General features: G+C 45.3%; 1 protein-coding gene across 3 annotated transcripts in view; it reads right to left on the minus strand.

Annotated features, from left to right (window-relative positions):
• Nucleotides 1–668: 668 nt before the first annotated feature.
• Nucleotides 669–18219, minus strand: part of LOC139393685 (NLR family CARD domain-containing protein 3-like) — a 42866-nt gene continuing 25315 nt past the window's right edge. For 2 of the 3 annotated variants that reach the window (XR_011629791.1, XR_011629790.1), the window contains exons 7-12: nt 15998–17762; nt 11980–12153; nt 5463–5636; nt 4826–4872; nt 2936–4392; nt 669–2875 (exon numbers count right to left, since the gene is read on the minus strand). Coding sequence is in view for 1 of the 3 variants with exons in the window: in XM_071142028.1 (XP_070998129.1) it covers nt 3860–4392; nt 4826–4872; nt 5463–5636; nt 11980–12153; nt 15998–17762 (2693 nt within the window). In the remaining 2 variants the exon portion in view is untranslated. Of the gene's footprint in view, nt 4393–4825; nt 4873–5462; nt 5637–11979; nt 12154–15997; nt 17763–18219 lie in introns of all 3 variants that reach the window. The other variant, XM_071142028.1, reaches the window with a different exon arrangement.

Here is an 18219-nt window from a genome sequence, read left to right on the forward strand (position 1 = left end):
TGGATCAGTATGCTCTGCAAGCTGCCTCTGGATCAGTATGCTCTGGATCAGTATGCTCTGCAAGCTGCCTCTGGATCAGTATGCTCTGCAAGCTGCCTCTGGATCAGTATGCTCTGGATCAGTATGCTCTGCAAGCTGCCTCTGGATCAGTATGCTCTGCAAAGCTGCCTCTGGATCAGTATGCTCTGGATCAGTATGCTCTGCAAGCTGCCCCTGGATCAGTATGCTCTGGATCAGTATGCTCTGCTAGCTGCCTCTGGATCAGTATGCTCTGGATCAGTATGCTCTGCTAGCTGCCTCTGGATCAGTATGCTCTGCTAGCTGCTTCTGGATCAGTATGCTCTGCAAGCTGCCTCTGGATCAGTATGCTCTGGATCAGTATGCTCTGCAAGCTGCCCCTGGATCAGTATGCTCTGGATCAGTATGCTCTGCTAGCTGCCTCTGGATCAGTATGCTCTGGATCAGTATGCTCTGCTAGCTGCCTCTGGATCAGTATGCTCTGCTAGCTGCTTCTGGATCAGTATGCTCTGCAAGCTGCCTCTGGATCAGTATGCTCTGGATCAGTTTGCTCTGCTAGCTGCCTCTACCTTTATAGTAGAATCATACAACCAAGAATCATCTTGTGGAAGCCCTAGGACGTGCATGCTCATCCATATCTAAGATGGACATCCAATGGCACTGTTTTCTAAATTGAGTTCTCACTTCCTGTTTGGATTTCTTCTCAGGTTTTTGTCTGCCATATGAGTTCTGTTATACTCACAGACATAATTCAAACAGTTTTAGAAGCTCCAGAGTGTTTTCTATCCACCAGTTATAATATTATGCATATATTCCAATCTGGGACTGAGTAGGAGGCAGTTCACTCTGGGCACGCCTTTCATCCAAAAGTGAAAATGTTGCCCCCTAGCCTCAACAGGTTTTTAATATCTGTAGGAAATCACACCGTTCTGCCTCCAGGTCAAGATTCATGACAAACATCAACCTGCCTCCAGGTCAAGATTCATGACAAACATCAACCTGCCTCCAGGTCAAGATTCATGACAAACATCAACCTGCAACTGGGAGAGGCAATGTAATATCAAAAATGAAATTGTTTTCACAATTAACATGCCTTTTCTTGTTTCAATTATGTTTTATGAAAAATACAATATCTTCTTGTATACTTGTACAACTAAATAAACTAAAATCACATTTTATTTGTCACATACACATGGTTAGCAGATGTTAATGCGAGTTTAGCTAAATGCTTTTGCTTCTAGTTCCGACAATGCAGTAATAACCAACGAGTAATCTAACCTAACGATTTCACAACAATTACCTTATTTACACAAGTGTAAAGGGATAAAGAATGTGTACATAAACATACATGAATGAGTGATGGTACAGAACGGCATAGGCAAGATGGAGTAGATGGTATCGAGTACAGTATATACATATGAGTTGAGTAATGTAGGGTATGTAAACATTATATTAAGTGGCATTGTAAAGTGGCTAGTGATGCATTTTTTCCCATCAATTTCCATCAATTCCCATTATTAAAGTGGCTGGAGTTGAGTCAGTATGTTGGCAGCAGCCACTCAATGTTAGTGGTGGCTGATAAACAGTCTGATGGCCTTAAGATAGAAGCTGTTTTTCAGTCTCTCGGTCCCTGCTTTGATGCACCTGTACTGACTTCGCCTTCTGGATGATAGCGGGGTGAACAGGCAGTGGCTCGGGTGGTGATGATGCACCTGTACTGACCTCTCCTTCTGGATGATAGCGGGGTGAACAGGCAGTGGCTCGGGTGGATGTTGTCCTTGAGGATCTTTGTGGCCTTACTGCGACATCAGCAGTGTATGTGGAGCGTATGTCCATATATAATTGTACTATTTGTTATTCAACATAAAAGACGTACAAGAAATTATCACATTGGTATTTTAACAGTGTTATTGTTTCAATAGTTTAAATTTAAGAGTTTAAATGTTTAAACAGAGGATCCATCTAAAACAGTATAACACAGGATGATAAACAGAGGATCCATCTAAAACAGTATAAAACAAGATGATAAACAGAGGATCCATCTAAAACAGTATAAAACAAGATGATAAACAGAGGATCCATCTAAAACAGTATAAAACAAGATGATAAACAGAGGATCCATCTAAAACAGTATAAAACAAGATGATAAACAGACGATCCATCTAAAACAGTATTAAACAAGATGATAAACAGAGGATCCATCTAAAACAGTATAAAACAAGATGATAAACAGAGGATCCATCTAAAACAGTATAAAACAAGTGCAGTATGTTCTGAGAATGTTACTTTAACGTCACACTATAACTTCATGGGAGTCTTGTGGAAAGACTGGATGTTGTTTTGGGTGGATTGAGTGACGTCTTCATCAACATTTGCAGAATATTCCTGTAATATTTTCACCTCTTGTCAGACGCCAACAGTCTAGTCGGCTGCAGACATTCATAAGGAGTTCTAGTAGTTTATTTCCCATTTGCAGGTATTAAAAGTAATACATACATTGTAATTCCTTGTTGGAGCTCTCTCACATATAGGACAGTACATACCAGAGGAGGCTGCTGAGGGGAGGACGGCTCATAATAATGTCTGGAACAGAGTGAATGAAATGGAACACATGGAAACCACGTGTTTGATACCATTCCACTTATTCCCCTCCAGCCATTACAAGCCTGTCCTCCCCAATTAAGGTCCCACCAACCTCCTGTGGTACAAACACAAACAGTAAAATATATCATAAAAATGCAAAGTGGTAAAAGATCAGAAAAGGAACCAAAAGGTTCAGTCATGTTCTAATAGTCTGATGGAAACAGGTTGATGATTTAACAGGCAGATAGAACTGGGATAGAAGCTGTTCTAGAACCTGTGGTCCAGAAACTGATTTAACAGGCAGATAGAACTGGGATAGAAGCTGTTCTAGAACCTGTGGTCCAGAAACTGATTTAACAGGCAGATAGAACTGGGATAGAAGCTGTTCTAGAACCTGTGGTCCAGAAACTGATTTAACAGGCAGATAGAACTGGGATAGAAGCTGTTCTAGAACCTGTGGTCCAGAAACTGATTTAACAAGGCAGATAGAGCTGGGATAGAAGCTGTTCTAGAACCTGTGATCCAGAAACTGATTTAACAGGCAGATAGAAATGGGATAGAAGCTGTTCTAGAACCTGTGGTCCAGAAACTGATTCAACAGGCAGATAGAACTGGGATAGAAGCTGTTCTAGAACCTGTGGTCCAGAAACTGATTTAACAGGCAGATAGAACTGGGATAGAAGCTGTTCTAGAACCTGTGGTCCAGAAACTGATTTAAAAGGGAAATAGAACTGGGATACAAGCTGTTCTAGAACCTGGAATCCAGTGTGTGTGTATATGTGTGTGTCCAGTGTGAATGTGTGTGTACAGTGTGTGTGTGTCCAGTGTGTGTGTCCAGTGTGTGTGTGTGTCTATTGTAAGTGTGTGTGTGTGTGTGTGTGTGTGTGTGTGTGTGTGTCCAGTGCGTGTTTGTGTATGTCCACTTTGTGTGTGTGTGTGTTATGCCTTAAAGACAGAAGGGCCCATTGGTGAAAATGTTTGTGTGTCCAGTGTAAGTGTGTGTGTCCAGTGTGTGTTTGTGTGTACGGTGTGAGTGTGTGTTCAGTGTGTGTGTTCAGTGTGTGAGTGTGTGGACAGTGTCAGTGTGTGTGTGTGTGTGTGTGTGTGTGTGTGTGTGTGTCACTGAGTCGCCATTATCATAATCCGAATGTGTCAAGTTATTATTTACTGAAACTGTTGTTTGTCCAGTGTTTGTTTGGATAGAGGTATAGATAGGTGAATGTGATCAGGTGGGTCAGTGTGTGTGAGTGTGTGTGTGTCAGGTGATTATTGACACTGAGGAGTCATCACCCCAAACCCTAATCCCTGGATAGAGGGGCTCAGTGAATGTGGAGGTGAATGTGATCAGGTGGGTCAGTGTGTCAGAGGAGGCTCTATAGAAGGACAGAGTGCCGGCTGGCCAGTCCAGATACACTCCTACTCTGTGGGGGCTGGAGGGGCGGACGTCTATGGTAGTCCGATTTTTATTGTGCCAGGCATAGTAACGGTTGTCAGTGCAGACCAGACTCCAGGACTTGCCATTCCATCCAAGACCACAGTCATTACCCCCTTCTCTCCTGCTGATTCCTTTATATGTCACTACTATACCAGCCCCTCTCCCACTCCTCTCTACCTCCCAGTAACAGCGCCCAGTCAGACCCTCTCTACACATCACCTGTTCACAGTTCTCAAATCTCTCTGGGTGATCAGGATACGGCTGCTTCTTTCTCCTACATGTCACCTTTCTGTTCTCCTCAGAGAGAGAGAGGTGTCTGTTTACTGTGTTTGGGTCCAGTGTGAGATCACAGATATCTGATGGATGAAACCAGACACAATATTAGAAATCATCATCATTCACATTAGAATGTTAACTCACTTTTCACTAATTAATTTAATGTAGATGTTTCTAGGTATCAAAAGGAGAAGTGAAGGTAACGTGAGACTTGTTGAATGATCAGATGTTATACTGTATGGTAATATAAAACACACTTATTCACATTAAATACACACACACACACACACACACACACACACACACACACACACACACACACACACACACACACACACACACACACACAAAAAGCAACTCTTTGTAAACTTTGGTGTCTCTGATTTCTGATTCTGTAGAACTACAGCTGATATTTAATATGACCAAGTCAGTAATGATGGTGGTCTTTGACTTTGACTTAACTTGAATTAAGACTTATTCTTAGTCATATTCTTCACATCAGTCAACACTCACATTTTCTAAGCCCAGGTTTCATTCTGTTCTCTCCACCATGTTCCACACTGTAGCGGTAAGCAGAAGAACAGACAGTCATTGAGGGATACACCTGAACACACACACACACACACACACACACACGGTCAGCAAATAACTAAGAATGGTTGTCTGTGTGTGTGTGTGTCCAGTGTGTGCGTCTCCAGTGTGTGTGTGTCTCCAGATTGTATGTACAGTGTGTGTCCATTGTGTGTGTCCAGTGTGTGTGTGTGTCCTGTGTGTGTGTGTGTGTGTATATGTCCAGCGTGCATTCAGTGGGTGTCCAGCATGTGTCAGTGTGTGTGTGTGTCCAGTATGTGTGTGTCCAGTATGTGTGTGCGTGTGTCCAGTGTGTGTGTGTCACAACAGATCTTGTGTGACACACACTGGGCACAGACACACTGGAAACACTGAACATACAGACATACATACATACATACATACATACACACACACACACACACACACACACACACACACACACACACACACACACACACACACACACACACACAGTCAGTATATAACTTTTTCCAAGTGGTGGTAATAATGTTTTTCTTAACTAGCCTGATAAGTCAAACATGTCTGATATGAACATTGACATAAACCCACTACATACTTGAGTTTCTCCAGTCTGCAGTGTGGATCCTCCAGTCCAGCAGAGAGCAGTCTGACTCCTGAGTCTCCTGGGTGATTGTAGCTCAGGTCCAGCTCTCTCAGGTGTGAGGGGTTTGACCTCAGAGCTGAGACCAGAGAAGCACAGCCTTCCTCTGTGACTAGACAGCCTGACAGCCTGCAAAGAGTCAAATCATATTAAAATCACACTGCTATTCTTTGGTGGTGAAAATAGTGGCAGTATATTTTTCAACATATTCAGATATATCAGTGTCCTGAAACCTTCCATATCTATTCGTAAAATAGTGTATCTGTCATGTATTGTCATGTTGTGTCTTGTTTCTGTCCTTTCCCTTCACCCTGTCTCCCTCTGCTGGTCGTTATTAGGTTACCTTTTCTCCCCCTCTTTCCCCCAGCTGTTCCTTGTCTCCTCCTAACTACCTCGTCACCCCTTTTCCCACCTGTTCCCTTTTTCCCTCTGATTAGGTCTCTATATCTCTCTCTGTTCCTGCTCCTGTCTTTGTCGGATTCTTGTTTGTGTTGTTCATGCCTGAACCAGACTATCGTCATGTTTGCTGCAACCCTGTCCTGTCGGAATCTGCCGGTCCATCTGAGCCTACATTTGTTTTGTTATTAAAGAAGCTCTGTTTACGTTAATTCGCTTTTGGGTCCTCATTCACGCACCGTAACAGAAGAATCCGACCAAGAATGGACCCAGCGATTTCGGATCCTCTCCACTCAGCCGTCGAGATCCAGGGAGCGATGCTAGGCAGACACGAGCAGGAATTGTCTGCTGCTCGACATGCCGTTGAGACCCTGGCCACCCAAGTCTCCAACCTCACAGAACAGGTTCACCATCTCCGCCTCGATCCACCGGCCACTTCCAGGGCTTTCGAATCTCCAGAGCCCAGAATCAATAACCCGCCGTGTTACTCTGGGGAGCCCACTGAATGCCGCTCGTTCCTCACCCAGTGTGATATTGTGTTTTCTCTCCAGCCCAACACTTACTCCAGGAGCACTGCTCGTGTCGCCTACGTCATATCTCTCCTTATTGGACGGGCTCGTGAGTGGGGCACGGCAATCTGGGAGGCAAGGGCTGAGTGTACTAACCAGTATCAGGACTTTAAGGAGGAGATGATACGGGTTTTTGATCGATCTGTTTTTGGGGAGGAGGCTTCCAGGGTCCTGTCTTCCCTATGTCAAGGTAATCGATCCATAACAGACTACTCTATTGAGTTTCGCACTCTTGCTGCCTCCAGTGGCTGGAACGAGCCGGCTTTGCTCGCTCGTTTTCTGGAGGGTCTCCGCGCAGAGGTAAAGGATGAGATTCTCTCCCGGGAGGTTCCTTCCAGCGTGGATTCCTTGATTGAACTCGCTATTCGCATTGAGCGACGGGTTGATCTTCGTCACCGAGCTCGTGGAAAGGAGCTCGCGTTCTCCGTTGCCCCCCTCTCCGCATCACTACCATCTTCCTCTGCCGACTCGGGTGCTGAGCCTATGCAGCTGGGAGGTATCCGCATCTCGACTAAGGAGAGGGAACGGAGAATCACCAACCGCCTCTGTCTCTATTGCGGTTCTGCTGGTCATTTTGTCACTTCATGTCCAGTAAAAGCCAGAGCTCATCAGTAAGCGGAGGGCTACTGGTGAGCGCTACTACTCCTGTCTCTCCTTCAAGATCCTGCACTACCTTGTCGGTCCATCTACGCTGGACCGGTTCGTCAGCTTCCTGCAGTGCCTTAATAGACTCTGGGGCGGAGGGCTGTTTTATGGACGAGACCTGGGCTCGGGAACATGACATTCCTCTCAGACAGTTAAGGGAGTCCACGGCCTTGTTCGCCCTGGATGGTAGTCCTCTCCCCAGGATTCAGCGTGAGACGCTACCTTTAACCCTCACTGTTTCTGGTAATCATAGCGAAACCATTTCTTTTTTAATTTTTCGTTCACCTTTTACACCTGTTGTTTTGGGCCATCCCTGGCTAGTTTGTCATAATCCTTCCATTAATTGGTCTAGTAATTCTATCCTCTCCTGGAACGTCTCTTGTCATGTGAAATGTTTAATGTCTGCTATCCCTCCTGTTTCCTCTGTCTCTTCTTCACAGGAGGAGCCTGGTGATTTGACAGGGGTGCCGGAGGAATATCACGATCTGCGCACGGTGTTCAGTCGGTCCAGGGCCACCTCTCTTCCTCCACACCGGTCGTATGATTGTAGTATTGATCTCCTTCCGGGAACCACTCCCCCCCGGGGTAGACTATACTCTCTGTCGGCTCCCGAACGTAAGGCTCTCGAAGATTATTTGTCTGTAGCTCTTGCCGCCGGTACCATAGTCCCCTCCTCCTCTCCCGCCGGAGCGGGGTTTTTTTTTGTTAAGAAGAAGGACGGGTCCCTGCGCCCCTGCATAGATTATCGAGGGCTGAATGACATAACAGTGAAGAATCGTTATCCGCTTCCTCTTATGTCTTCAGCCTTCGAGATCCTGCAGGGAGCCAGGTTTTTCACTAAGTTGGACCTTCGTAACGCTTACCATCTCGTGCGCATCAGGGAGGGGGACGAGTGGAAGACGGCGTTTAACACTCCGTTAGGGCACTTTGAATACCGGGTTCTTCCTTTCGGCCTCGCTAACGCTCCAGCTGTCTTTCAGGCATTAGTCAATGATGTCCTGAGAGACATGCTGAACATCTTTGTTTTCGTTTACCTTGACGATATCCTGATTTTTTTCACCGTCACTCCAGATTCATGTTCAGCACGTTCGACGTGTCCTCCAGCGCCTTTTAGAGAATTGTCTTTTTGTGAAGGCTGAGAAGTGCTCTTTTCATGCCTCCTCCGTCACATTTCTCGGTTCTGTTATTTCCGCTGAAGGCATTAAGATGGATCACGCTAAGGTCCAGGCTGTCATTGATTGGCCCGTCCCTAAGTCACGCGTCGAGCTGCAGCGCTTTCTCGGCTTCGCGAACTTCTATCGTCGTTTCATCCGTAATTTCGGTCAGGTGGCAGCTCCTCTCACAGCCCTTACTTCTGTCAAGATGTGCTTTAAGTGGTCCGTTTCCGCCCAGGGAGCTTTTGATCTCCTCAAGAATCGTTTTACATCCGCTCCTATCCTTGTTACACCTGACGTCTCTAGACAGTTCGTGGTCGAGGTTGACGCGTCAGAGGTGGGCGTGGGAGCCATTCTTTCTCAGCGCTCCCTCTCTGACGACAAGGTCCACCCTTGCGCGTATTTTTCTCATCGCCTGTCGCCGTCGGAACGTAACTATGATGTGGGAAACCGCGAACTGCTCGCCATCCGCTTAGCCCTAGGCGAATGGCGACAGTGGTTGGAGGGGGCGACCGTTCCTTTTGTCGTTTGGACTGACCATAGGAACCTTGAGTACATCCGTTCTGCCAAACGACTTAATGCGCGTCAGGCGCGCTGGGCGCTGTTTTTCGCTCGTTTCGAGTTCGTGATTTCTTATCGTCCGGGCTCTAAGAACACCAAGCCTGATGCTTTATCTCGTCTCTTCAGTTCTTCAGTAGCCTCCACTGACCCCGAGGGGATTCTCCCTGAGGGGCGTGTTGTCGGGTTGACTGTCTGGGGAATTGAGAGGCAGGTAAAGCAAGCACTCACTCAAACTCCGTCGCCGCGCGCTTGTCCCAGGAACCTTCTTTTCGTTCCTGTTCCTACTCGTCTGGCCGTTCTTCAGTGGGCTCACTCTGCCAAGTTAGCCGGCCACCCTGGCGTTCGGGGTACGCTTGCTTCCATTCGCCAGCGTTTTTGGTGGCCCACCCGGGAGCATGACACGCGTCGCTTCGTGGCTGCTTGTTCGGTCTGCGCGCAGACTAAGTCCGGTAACTCCCCTCCTGCCGGCCGTCTCAGGCCGCTTCCCATTCCCTCTCGACCGTGGTCTCACATCGCCTTAGATTTTGTCACCGGACTGCCTTCGTCAGCGGGGAAGACTGTTATTCTTACGGTTGTCGACAGGTTCTCTAAGGCGGCTCATTTTATTCCCCTTGCTAAGCTTCCTTCTGCTAAAGAGACGGCACAAATCATCATCGAGAATGTTTTCAGAATTCATGGCCTTCCGTCAGACGTCGTTTCGGACAGAGGTCCGCAATTCACGTCTCAATTTTGGAGGGAGTTTTGCCGTTTGATTGGGGCTTCCGTCAGTCTCTCTTCCGGCTTTCACCCCCAGTCTAACGGTCAAGCAGAACGGGCCAATCAGACTATTGGTCGCATCTTACGCAGTCTTTCTTTTCGCAACCCTGCGTCTTGGTCAGAACAGCTCCCCTGGGCAGAATACGCCCACAACTCGCTTCCTTCGTCTGCGACCGGGCTATCTCCTTTTCAGAGTAGCCTCGGGTACCAGCCTCCGCTGTTCTCATCTCAGTTCGCCGAGTCCAGCGTCCCCTCCGCTCAGGCTTTTGTCCAACGTTGCGAGCGCACCTGGAAGAGGGTCAGGTCTGCACTTTGCCGTTATAGGGCGCAGACTGTGAGGGCTGCTAATAAGCGTAGAACTAAGAGTCCTAGATATTGTCGCGGTCAGAGAGTTTGGCTCTCCACTCAGAACCTTCCCCTTAAGACCGCTTCTCGCAAGTTGACCCCGCGGTTCATTGGTCCGTTCCGTATTTCTCAAATCATTAATCCTGTCGCAGTTCGACTTCTTCTTCCGCGATATCTTCGTCGCGTCCACCCGGTCTTCCATGTCTCCTGTATCAAGCCCGTTCTTCGCGCCCCCGCTCGTCTTCCCCCCCCCCCCCCATCCTTGTCGAGGGCGCACCCATCTACAGGGTCCGTAGGATTTTGGACATGCGTCCTCGGGGCCGTGGTCATCAGTACCTAGTAGATTGGGAGGGGTACGGTCCTGAGGAGAGGAGTTGGGTTCCCTCTCGGGACGTGCTGGACCGTGCGCTGATCGAGGATTTCCTCCGTTGCCGCCAGGTTTCCTCCTCGAGTGCGCCAGGAGGCGCTCGGTGAGTGGGGGGGTACTGTCATGTATTGTCATGTTGTGTCTTGTTTCTGTCCTTTCCCTTCACCCTGTCTCCCTCTGCTGGTCGTTATTAGGTTACCTTTTCTCCCCCTCTTTCCCCCAGCTGTTCCTTGTCTCCTCCTAACTACCTCGTCACCCCTTTTCCCACCTGTTCCCTTTTTCCCTCTGATTAGGTCTCTATATCTCTCTCTGTTCCTGCTCCTGTCTTTGTTGGATTCTTGTTTGTGTTGTTCATGCCTGAACCAGACTATCGTCATGTTTGCTGCAACCTTGTCCTGTCCTGTCGGAATCTGCCGGTCCATCTGAGCCTACATTTGTTTTGTTATTAAAGAAGCTCTGTTTACGTTAATTCGCTTTTGGGTCCTCATTCACGCACCGTAACAGTATCATCATAAAAAATGACAAATGATCAAAGTATTGCCTGCAGATAGAAACATGTATAGTACAAATATTATAGTAAACTGACCAGACCAGTTTAAAAAGCAGTATCTGTCAGAAGACAGACAGTGAGGTATCAGATTTAGATTGTATTGAGTATACAGTCCACACCATATCTATTTAGACAGTGAGGTATCAGATTTAGATTGTATTGAGTATACAGTCCACACCATATCTATTTAGACAGTGAAGCTAACATTTTAAATGTGTCTCTATACTCCAACATTTTGGATTTGAGGTCAAATGTTTCATATGAGGTGACAGTATTTAATGTCACCTTTTATTTGAGGGTATTTTAAGACACATTGTGGTACACTATTAAAAATGAAAACAATTTATGTTTCCAGTCTCCCCATTTGAAGAAGTCTTGAGTATTCTGAACAATTCACTCATAGTGTATTAAAATAGTCAAATAGAAAATAGTTTTTAAAATAGTTTTTGTCGTAAAATCGTTGGTTGCATTTGCAGTTTGTTTTGGTTGTGTTTTTGGTTGTGTTTGGCCAATAATAAAATGGTGGATGATGAGTGGAGTACTTTCCTGTCTAAGAGAGTAGATAACATGTTTCTAAACAATAATACATTAATCCTGATGATGCCTTGATTTAAGAAAAATCATGAAAGAATCATGAATAATATTGAGTGAGAAAGTTACAGAGGCTACAACAAAGCATGCTAACCTCTCACCATTACCAGTAACAGAGACTACCACAAAACATGCTAACCTCTCACCATTACCAATAACAGAGGATACAACAAAACATGCTAACCTCTCACCATTACCAATAACAGAGGCTACAACAAAACATGCTAACCTCTCACCATTACCGATAACAGAGGCTACAACAAAACATGCTAACCTCTCACCATTACCAATAACAGAGGCTACAACAAAACATGCTAACCTCTCATCATTACCAATAACAGAGGCTACAACAAAACATGCTAACCTCTCACCATTAACCTCAAATAAAAGGTGACATTCTGTACTCCTAATTTGAAACATTCTATCTCAAATCCAAAATGCTGTCCAAACACATATGTTGTGGACCATGTGTGTCTGGTAAACACAGGTGGATCTGGTGAACAGTTATCACTTGTTGACCAACTACAGGAATACTGACCTCAGAGTCTCCAGTTTACAGTGGGGATTCCCCATTCCAGCAGAGAGCAGCTTCACTCCTGAATCCTTCAGGTCATTGTTACTCAGGTCCAGCTCTCTCAGGTGTGAGGGGTTTGACTCCAGAGCAGAGACCAGAGAAGCACAGCCTTCCTCTGTGACTCCACAGCCTGACAGCCTGACAAAGAGATCATCATGACTTCACAAACACACTGTTAATTTAACACCAGTAGTGTAGAAGGACAATGGCAGATGCATTTGGTTTATTCTCCCAAACAACAGATAGATTTTATTTCACCTTTATAGGTAGGCAAGGTAGGCAAGTAGAGAACAAGTTCTCATTTACAATTGCGACCTGGCCAAGATAAAGCAAAGCAGTACAATACATACAACAACACAGAGTTACACATGGAGTAAAACAAACATACAGTCAATAATACAGTATAAACAAGTCTATATACGACGTGAGCAAATGAGGTGAGAAGGGAGGTAAAGGCAAAAAAGGCCATGGTGGCAAAGTAAATACAATATAGCAAGTAAAACACTGGAATGGTAGTTTTGCAATTGAAGAATGTGCAAAGTAGAAATAAAAATAATGGGGTGCAAAGGAGCAAAATAAATAAATGAATTAAATACAGTTGGGAAAGAGGTAGTTGTTTGGGCTAAATTATAGGTGGGCTATGTACAGGTGCAGTAATATGTGAGCTGCTCTGACAGTTGGTGCTTAAAGCTAGTGAGGGAGATAAGTGTTTCCAGTTTCAGAGATTTTTGTAGTTCGTTCCAGTCATTGGCAGCAGAGAACTGGAAGGAGAGGCGGCCAAAGAAAGAATTGGTTTTGGGGGTGACTAGAGAGATATACCTGCTGGAGCGTGTGCTACAGGTGGGAGATGCTATGGTGACCAGCGAGCTGAGATAAGGGGGGACTTTACCTAGCAGGGTCTTGTAGATGACATGGAGCCAGTGGGTTTGGCAACGAGTATGAAGCGAGGTCCAGCCAACGAGAGCGTACAGGTCGCAATGGTGGGTAGCATATGCGGCTTTGGTGACAAAACGGATTGCACTGTGATAGACTGCATCCAATTTGTTGAGTAGGGTATTGGAGGCTATTTTGTAAATGACATCGCCAAAGTCGAGGATTGGTAGGATGGTCAGTTTTACAAGGGTATGTTTGGCAGCATGAGTGAAGGATGCTTTGTTGCGAAATAGGAAGCCAATTCTAGATTTAACTTTGGATTGGAGATGTTTGATATGGGTCTGGAAGGAGAGTTTACAGTCTAACCAGACACCTAAGTATTTGTAGTTGTCCACGTATTCTAAGTCAGAGCCGTCCAGAGTAGTGATGTTGGACAGGCGGGTAGGTGCAGGTAGCGATCGGTTGAAGAGCATGCATTTAGTTTTATTTGTATTTAAGAGCAATTGGAGGCCACGGAAGGAGAGTTGTATGGCATTGAAGCTTGCCTGGAGGGTTGTTAACACAGTGTCCAAAGAAGGGCCAGAAGTATACAGAATGGTGTCGTCTGCATAGAGGTGGATCAGAGACTCACCAGCAGCAAGAGCGACCTCATTGATATATACAGAGAAGAGAGTCGGTCCAAGAATTGAACCCTGTGGCACCCCCATAGAGACTGCCAGAGGTCCGGACAGCAGACTCTCCGATTTCACACACTGAACTCTATCAGAGAAGTAGTTGGTGAACCAGGCGAGGCAATCATTTGAGAAACCAAGGCTGTCGAGTCTGCCGATGAGGATGTGGTGATTGACAGAGTCGAAAGCCTTGGCCAGATCAATGAATACGGCTGCACAGTAATGTTTCTTATCGATGGCGGTTAAGATATCGTTTAGGACCTTGAGCGTGGCTGAGGTGCACCCATGACCAGCTCTGAAACCAGATTGCATAGCAGAGAGGGTATGGTGAGATTCGAAATGGTCGGTAATCTGTTTGTTGACTTGGCTTTCGAAGACCTTAGAAAGGCATGGTAGGATAGATACAGGTCTGTAGCAGTTTGGGTCAAGAGTGTCCCCCCCTTTGAAGAGGGGGATGACCGCAGCTGCTTTCCAATCTCTGGGAATCTCAGACGACACGAAAGAGAGGTTGAACAGGCTAGTAATAGGGGTGGCAACAATTTCGGCAGATAATTTTAGAAAGAAAGGGTCCAGATTGTCTAGCCCGGCTGATTTGTAGGGGTCCAGATTTTGCAGCTCTTTCAGAACATCAGCTGAACGGATTTGGGAGAAGGAGAAATGGGGAAGGCTTGGGCGAGTTGCTGTTGGGGGTGCAGTGCTGTTGACCGGGGTAGGAGTAGCCAGGTGGAAAGCATGGCCAGCCGTAGAAAAATGCTTATTGAAATTCTCAATTATGGTGGATTTATCAGTGGTGACAGTGTTTCCTATCTTCAGTGCAGTGGGCAGCTGGGAGGAGGTGTTCTTATTCTCCATGGACTTTACAGTGTCCCAGAACTTTTTTGAGTTAGTGTTGCAGGAAGCAAATGTCTGCTTGAAAAAGCTAGCCTTGGCTTTTCTAACTGCCTGTGTATAATGGTTTCTAGCTTCCCTGAACAGCTGCATATCACGGGGGCTGTTCGATGCTAATGCAGAACACCAGAGGATGTTTTTGTGTTGGTTAAGGGCAGTCAGGTCTGGGGAGAACCAAGGGCTATATCTGTTCCTGGTTCTAAATTTCTTGAATGGGGCATGTTTATTTAAGATGGTTAGGAAGGCAGTTTAAAAAAAATATCCAGGCATCCTCTACTGACGGGATGAGATCAATATCCTTCCAGGATACCCCGGCCAGGTCGATTAGAAAGGCCTTCTCGCTGAAGTGTTTCAGGGAGCGTTTTACAGTGATGAGTGGAGGTCGTTTGACCGCTGACCCATTACGGATGCAGGCAATGAGGCAGTGATCGCTGAGATCTTGGTTGAAGACAGCAGAGGTGTATTTAGAGGGCAAGTTGGTTAGGATGATATCTATGAGGATGCCCGTGTTTAAGGCTTTGGGGAGGTACCTGGTAGGTTCCTTGATAATTTGTGTGAGATTGAGGGCATCAAGTTTAGATTGTAGGATGGCTGGGGTGTTAAGCATGTTCCAGTTTAGGTCACCTAGCAGCACGAGCTCTGAAGATAGCGGGGGGGCAATCAGTTCACATATGGTGTCCAGAGCACAGCTGGGGGCAGAGGGTTGTCTATAGCAGGCGGCAACGGTGACAGACTTGTTTTTAGAGAGGTGGATTTTTAAAAGTAGAAGTTCAAATTGTTTGAGTACAAACCTGGATAGTAGGACAGTAGGACACCGCCCCCTTTGGCAGTTCTATCTTGTCTGAAAATGTTGTAGTTTGGAATTAAAATTTCAGAATTTTTGGTGGTCTTCCTAAGCCAGGATTCAGACACAGCTAGAACATCCGGGTTGGCAGAGTGTGCTAAAGCAGTGAATAGAACAAACTTAGGGAGGAGGCTTCTAATGTTAACATGCATGAAACCAAGGCTATTACGGTTACAGAAGTCGTCAAAAGAGAGCGCCTGGGGAATAGGAGTGGAGCTAGGCACTGCAGGGCCTGGATTCACCTCTACATTGCCAGAGGAACATAGGAGGAGTAGAATAAGGGTGCGGCTAAAAGCAATAAGAATTGGTCGTCTAGAACGTCTGGAACAGAGAGTAAAAGGAGGTTTCTGGGGGCGATAAAATAGCATCAAGGTATAATGTACAGACAAAGGTATGGTAGGATGTGAATACAGTGGAGGTAAACCTAGGTAATGAGTGATGAAGAGAGAGATATTGTCTATAGAAACATCATTGAAACCAGGAGATGTCATAGCATGTGTGGGTGGTGGAACTAATAGGTTGGATAAGGTATAGTGATTCATCTTCCATCTCCTAGAATTGTGTGGTCATAATGTTAAACTAATGTAAAAATCTATGCATTTATTCAATGTGTTATTCAATATAATATTATATAACTATTATAATACATATGTTTCTCTAAACTGAATATTTCTTCCTGATGAATAATGTAATTTTATTTACTCACAGAACAGCTCGGGAGGCTTTGACCACTGGCAGCAGCCTCAGAAGACCTTCCTCTGATCTGGAGTATTTCTTCAGGTCAAACACATCCAGCACCTTTTCTGAAGTCAGCAACACAAAGACCAGAGCTGACCACTGTGCAGGTGACAGTTTGAACCTAGAGAGACTTCCTGATCTCAGGTATCTTTGGATCTCCTCCACTAGAGAATGGTCATTCAGTTCATTCAGACAGTGGAACAGATTGATGCTCCTCTCTGAAGAGGGATTCTCCCTGATCTTCTCCTTGATGTACTTGATTGTTTCTTCATGGCTCTGTGAGCTACTTCTTGTCTTTGTCAGTAGACCTCGTAAGTGCTTCTGATTGGACTCCAGTGAGAGGCCCAGAAGGAAGCGAAGGAAAAGGTCCAGGTTTCCCGTCTCACTTTGTAAGGCTTTATCCACAGCACCCTTGTAGAAAGCAATTTCAGGCTCGTCGTTTGTTTTCAGTTTGTCCATTAGATTCTCATTGTTGTTGATGAATGAGAGGAGCACATATACAGCAGCCAGAAACTCCTGAATGCTCAGATGTACGAAGCAGTACACCTTGTCCTGGTACAGCACACATTCCTCTTTAAAGAGCTGTGTGCACAATCCTGAGTACACTGAGGCTTCATTTACATCAATGCCAGACTCTTTCAGGTCTTCTTCATAGAAAATCAGATTGCCATTCACAAGCTGTTGAAAAGCCAGTTTTCCCAGTGACAGAATGCTCTCTTTATTCCAGTGTGGACCTGTCTCTTCTTTCCCAAGATACTTTTCATTCTTCTGTTTGGTATGAAACTCCACAAGGTGTGTGTACATCTCAGTCAGAGTCTTGGGCATCTCTTCTCTCTTATGTTTCAGCATGTGTTCAAGGACTGTTGCAGAAATCCAACAGAAGACTGGAATGTGGCACATGATGTGGAGGCTCCTTGATGTCTTTATGTGTGAGATGATTCTGCTGGCCAGGTCCTCATCACTGAATCTCTTCCTGAAGTACTCCTCCTTCTGTGGGTCATTGAACCCTCGTACCTCTGTCACTTGGTCAACACATTCTGAAGGGATCTTATTGGCTGCTGCAGGTCGGGTAGTTATCCAGAGGAGAGCAGTGGGAAGCAGATTTCCCCTGATGAGATTTGTCAGCAGAACATCCACTGAGGTTGACTCTGTGACGTCCCAACAGATCTTGTTCTTCTGGAAGTCTAGGGGCAGTCGGCACTCATCCAGACCATCAAAGATGAACAGAACTTTGTACATGTCGAAGTTGGAGATTGATTGTTTGGTTTCCATTGAGAAGTGATTGAGAAGTTCAATGAAAGTGTGTTTGTCCTTCTTCAAATTCAGCTCCCGAAAAGGGAATGAAAATACAAATTGGACATCCTGATTTGCTTTTCCTTCAGCCCAGTCCAGAATGAACTTCTGCACAGAGACTGTTTTTCCAATGCCAGCGACTCCCTTTGTCAGCACAGTTCTGATAGGTTTGTCTTGTCCAGTTAAGGGTTTGAAGATGTCATTACATTTGATTGCAGTCTCTGGTCTTGCTTTTTTCCTGTTTGTTGTCTCAATCTGTCTCAGCTCATGTTCATTATTGACCTCTCCTGTTCCACCCTCTGTGATGTAGAGCTCTGTGTAGATATTATTGAGAAGTGTTGGGTTTCCTTGTTTAGCGATCCCCTCAAATACACATTGAAACTTCTTCTTTAGATTAGATTTGAGTTCAAGTTGGCAAATCACAGCAAGCTCATCTGAATCTAGAAATAACACAGAGGATATTAATATTACGTCTGTTTTAATGTCTACAGTATTGTAGGACTGTTATAAAGTTTTCAATTATAATAATTTATTCTCTTAACTGACTGTATAAATGTGTAAATGTTTTCATAATGCATTACAGACTGGTGTGACTGATTATATTATTATTGGTATTATTATTGGTATTATTGATGGTATTATTAATGTTGTCTCTCTCTCTCTAAATGAATCACCACAACACATCCCTGCTGCTACTTGATGGGGTCACTAGGTGTTGTGTTCAGGCTAGAGGTCGACCGATTAACCGGAATGGCCGATTTCAAGTTTTCATAACAGAAATTAGAATTTTTGGCACCGATTTTGCCGATTTTATTATTATTATTATTATTATTATTTTTTACACCTTTATTTAACTAGGCAAATCAGTTAAGAACACATTCTTAATTTCAATGACGG

The sequence above is a fragment of the Oncorhynchus clarkii genome, unplaced genomic scaffold, assembly GCF_045791955.1.
Source record: "Oncorhynchus clarkii lewisi isolate Uvic-CL-2024 unplaced genomic scaffold, UVic_Ocla_1.0 unplaced_contig_11072_pilon_pilon, whole genome shotgun sequence".
Classification (NCBI taxonomy): domain Eukaryota; kingdom Metazoa; phylum Chordata; class Actinopteri; order Salmoniformes; family Salmonidae; genus Oncorhynchus; species Oncorhynchus clarkii.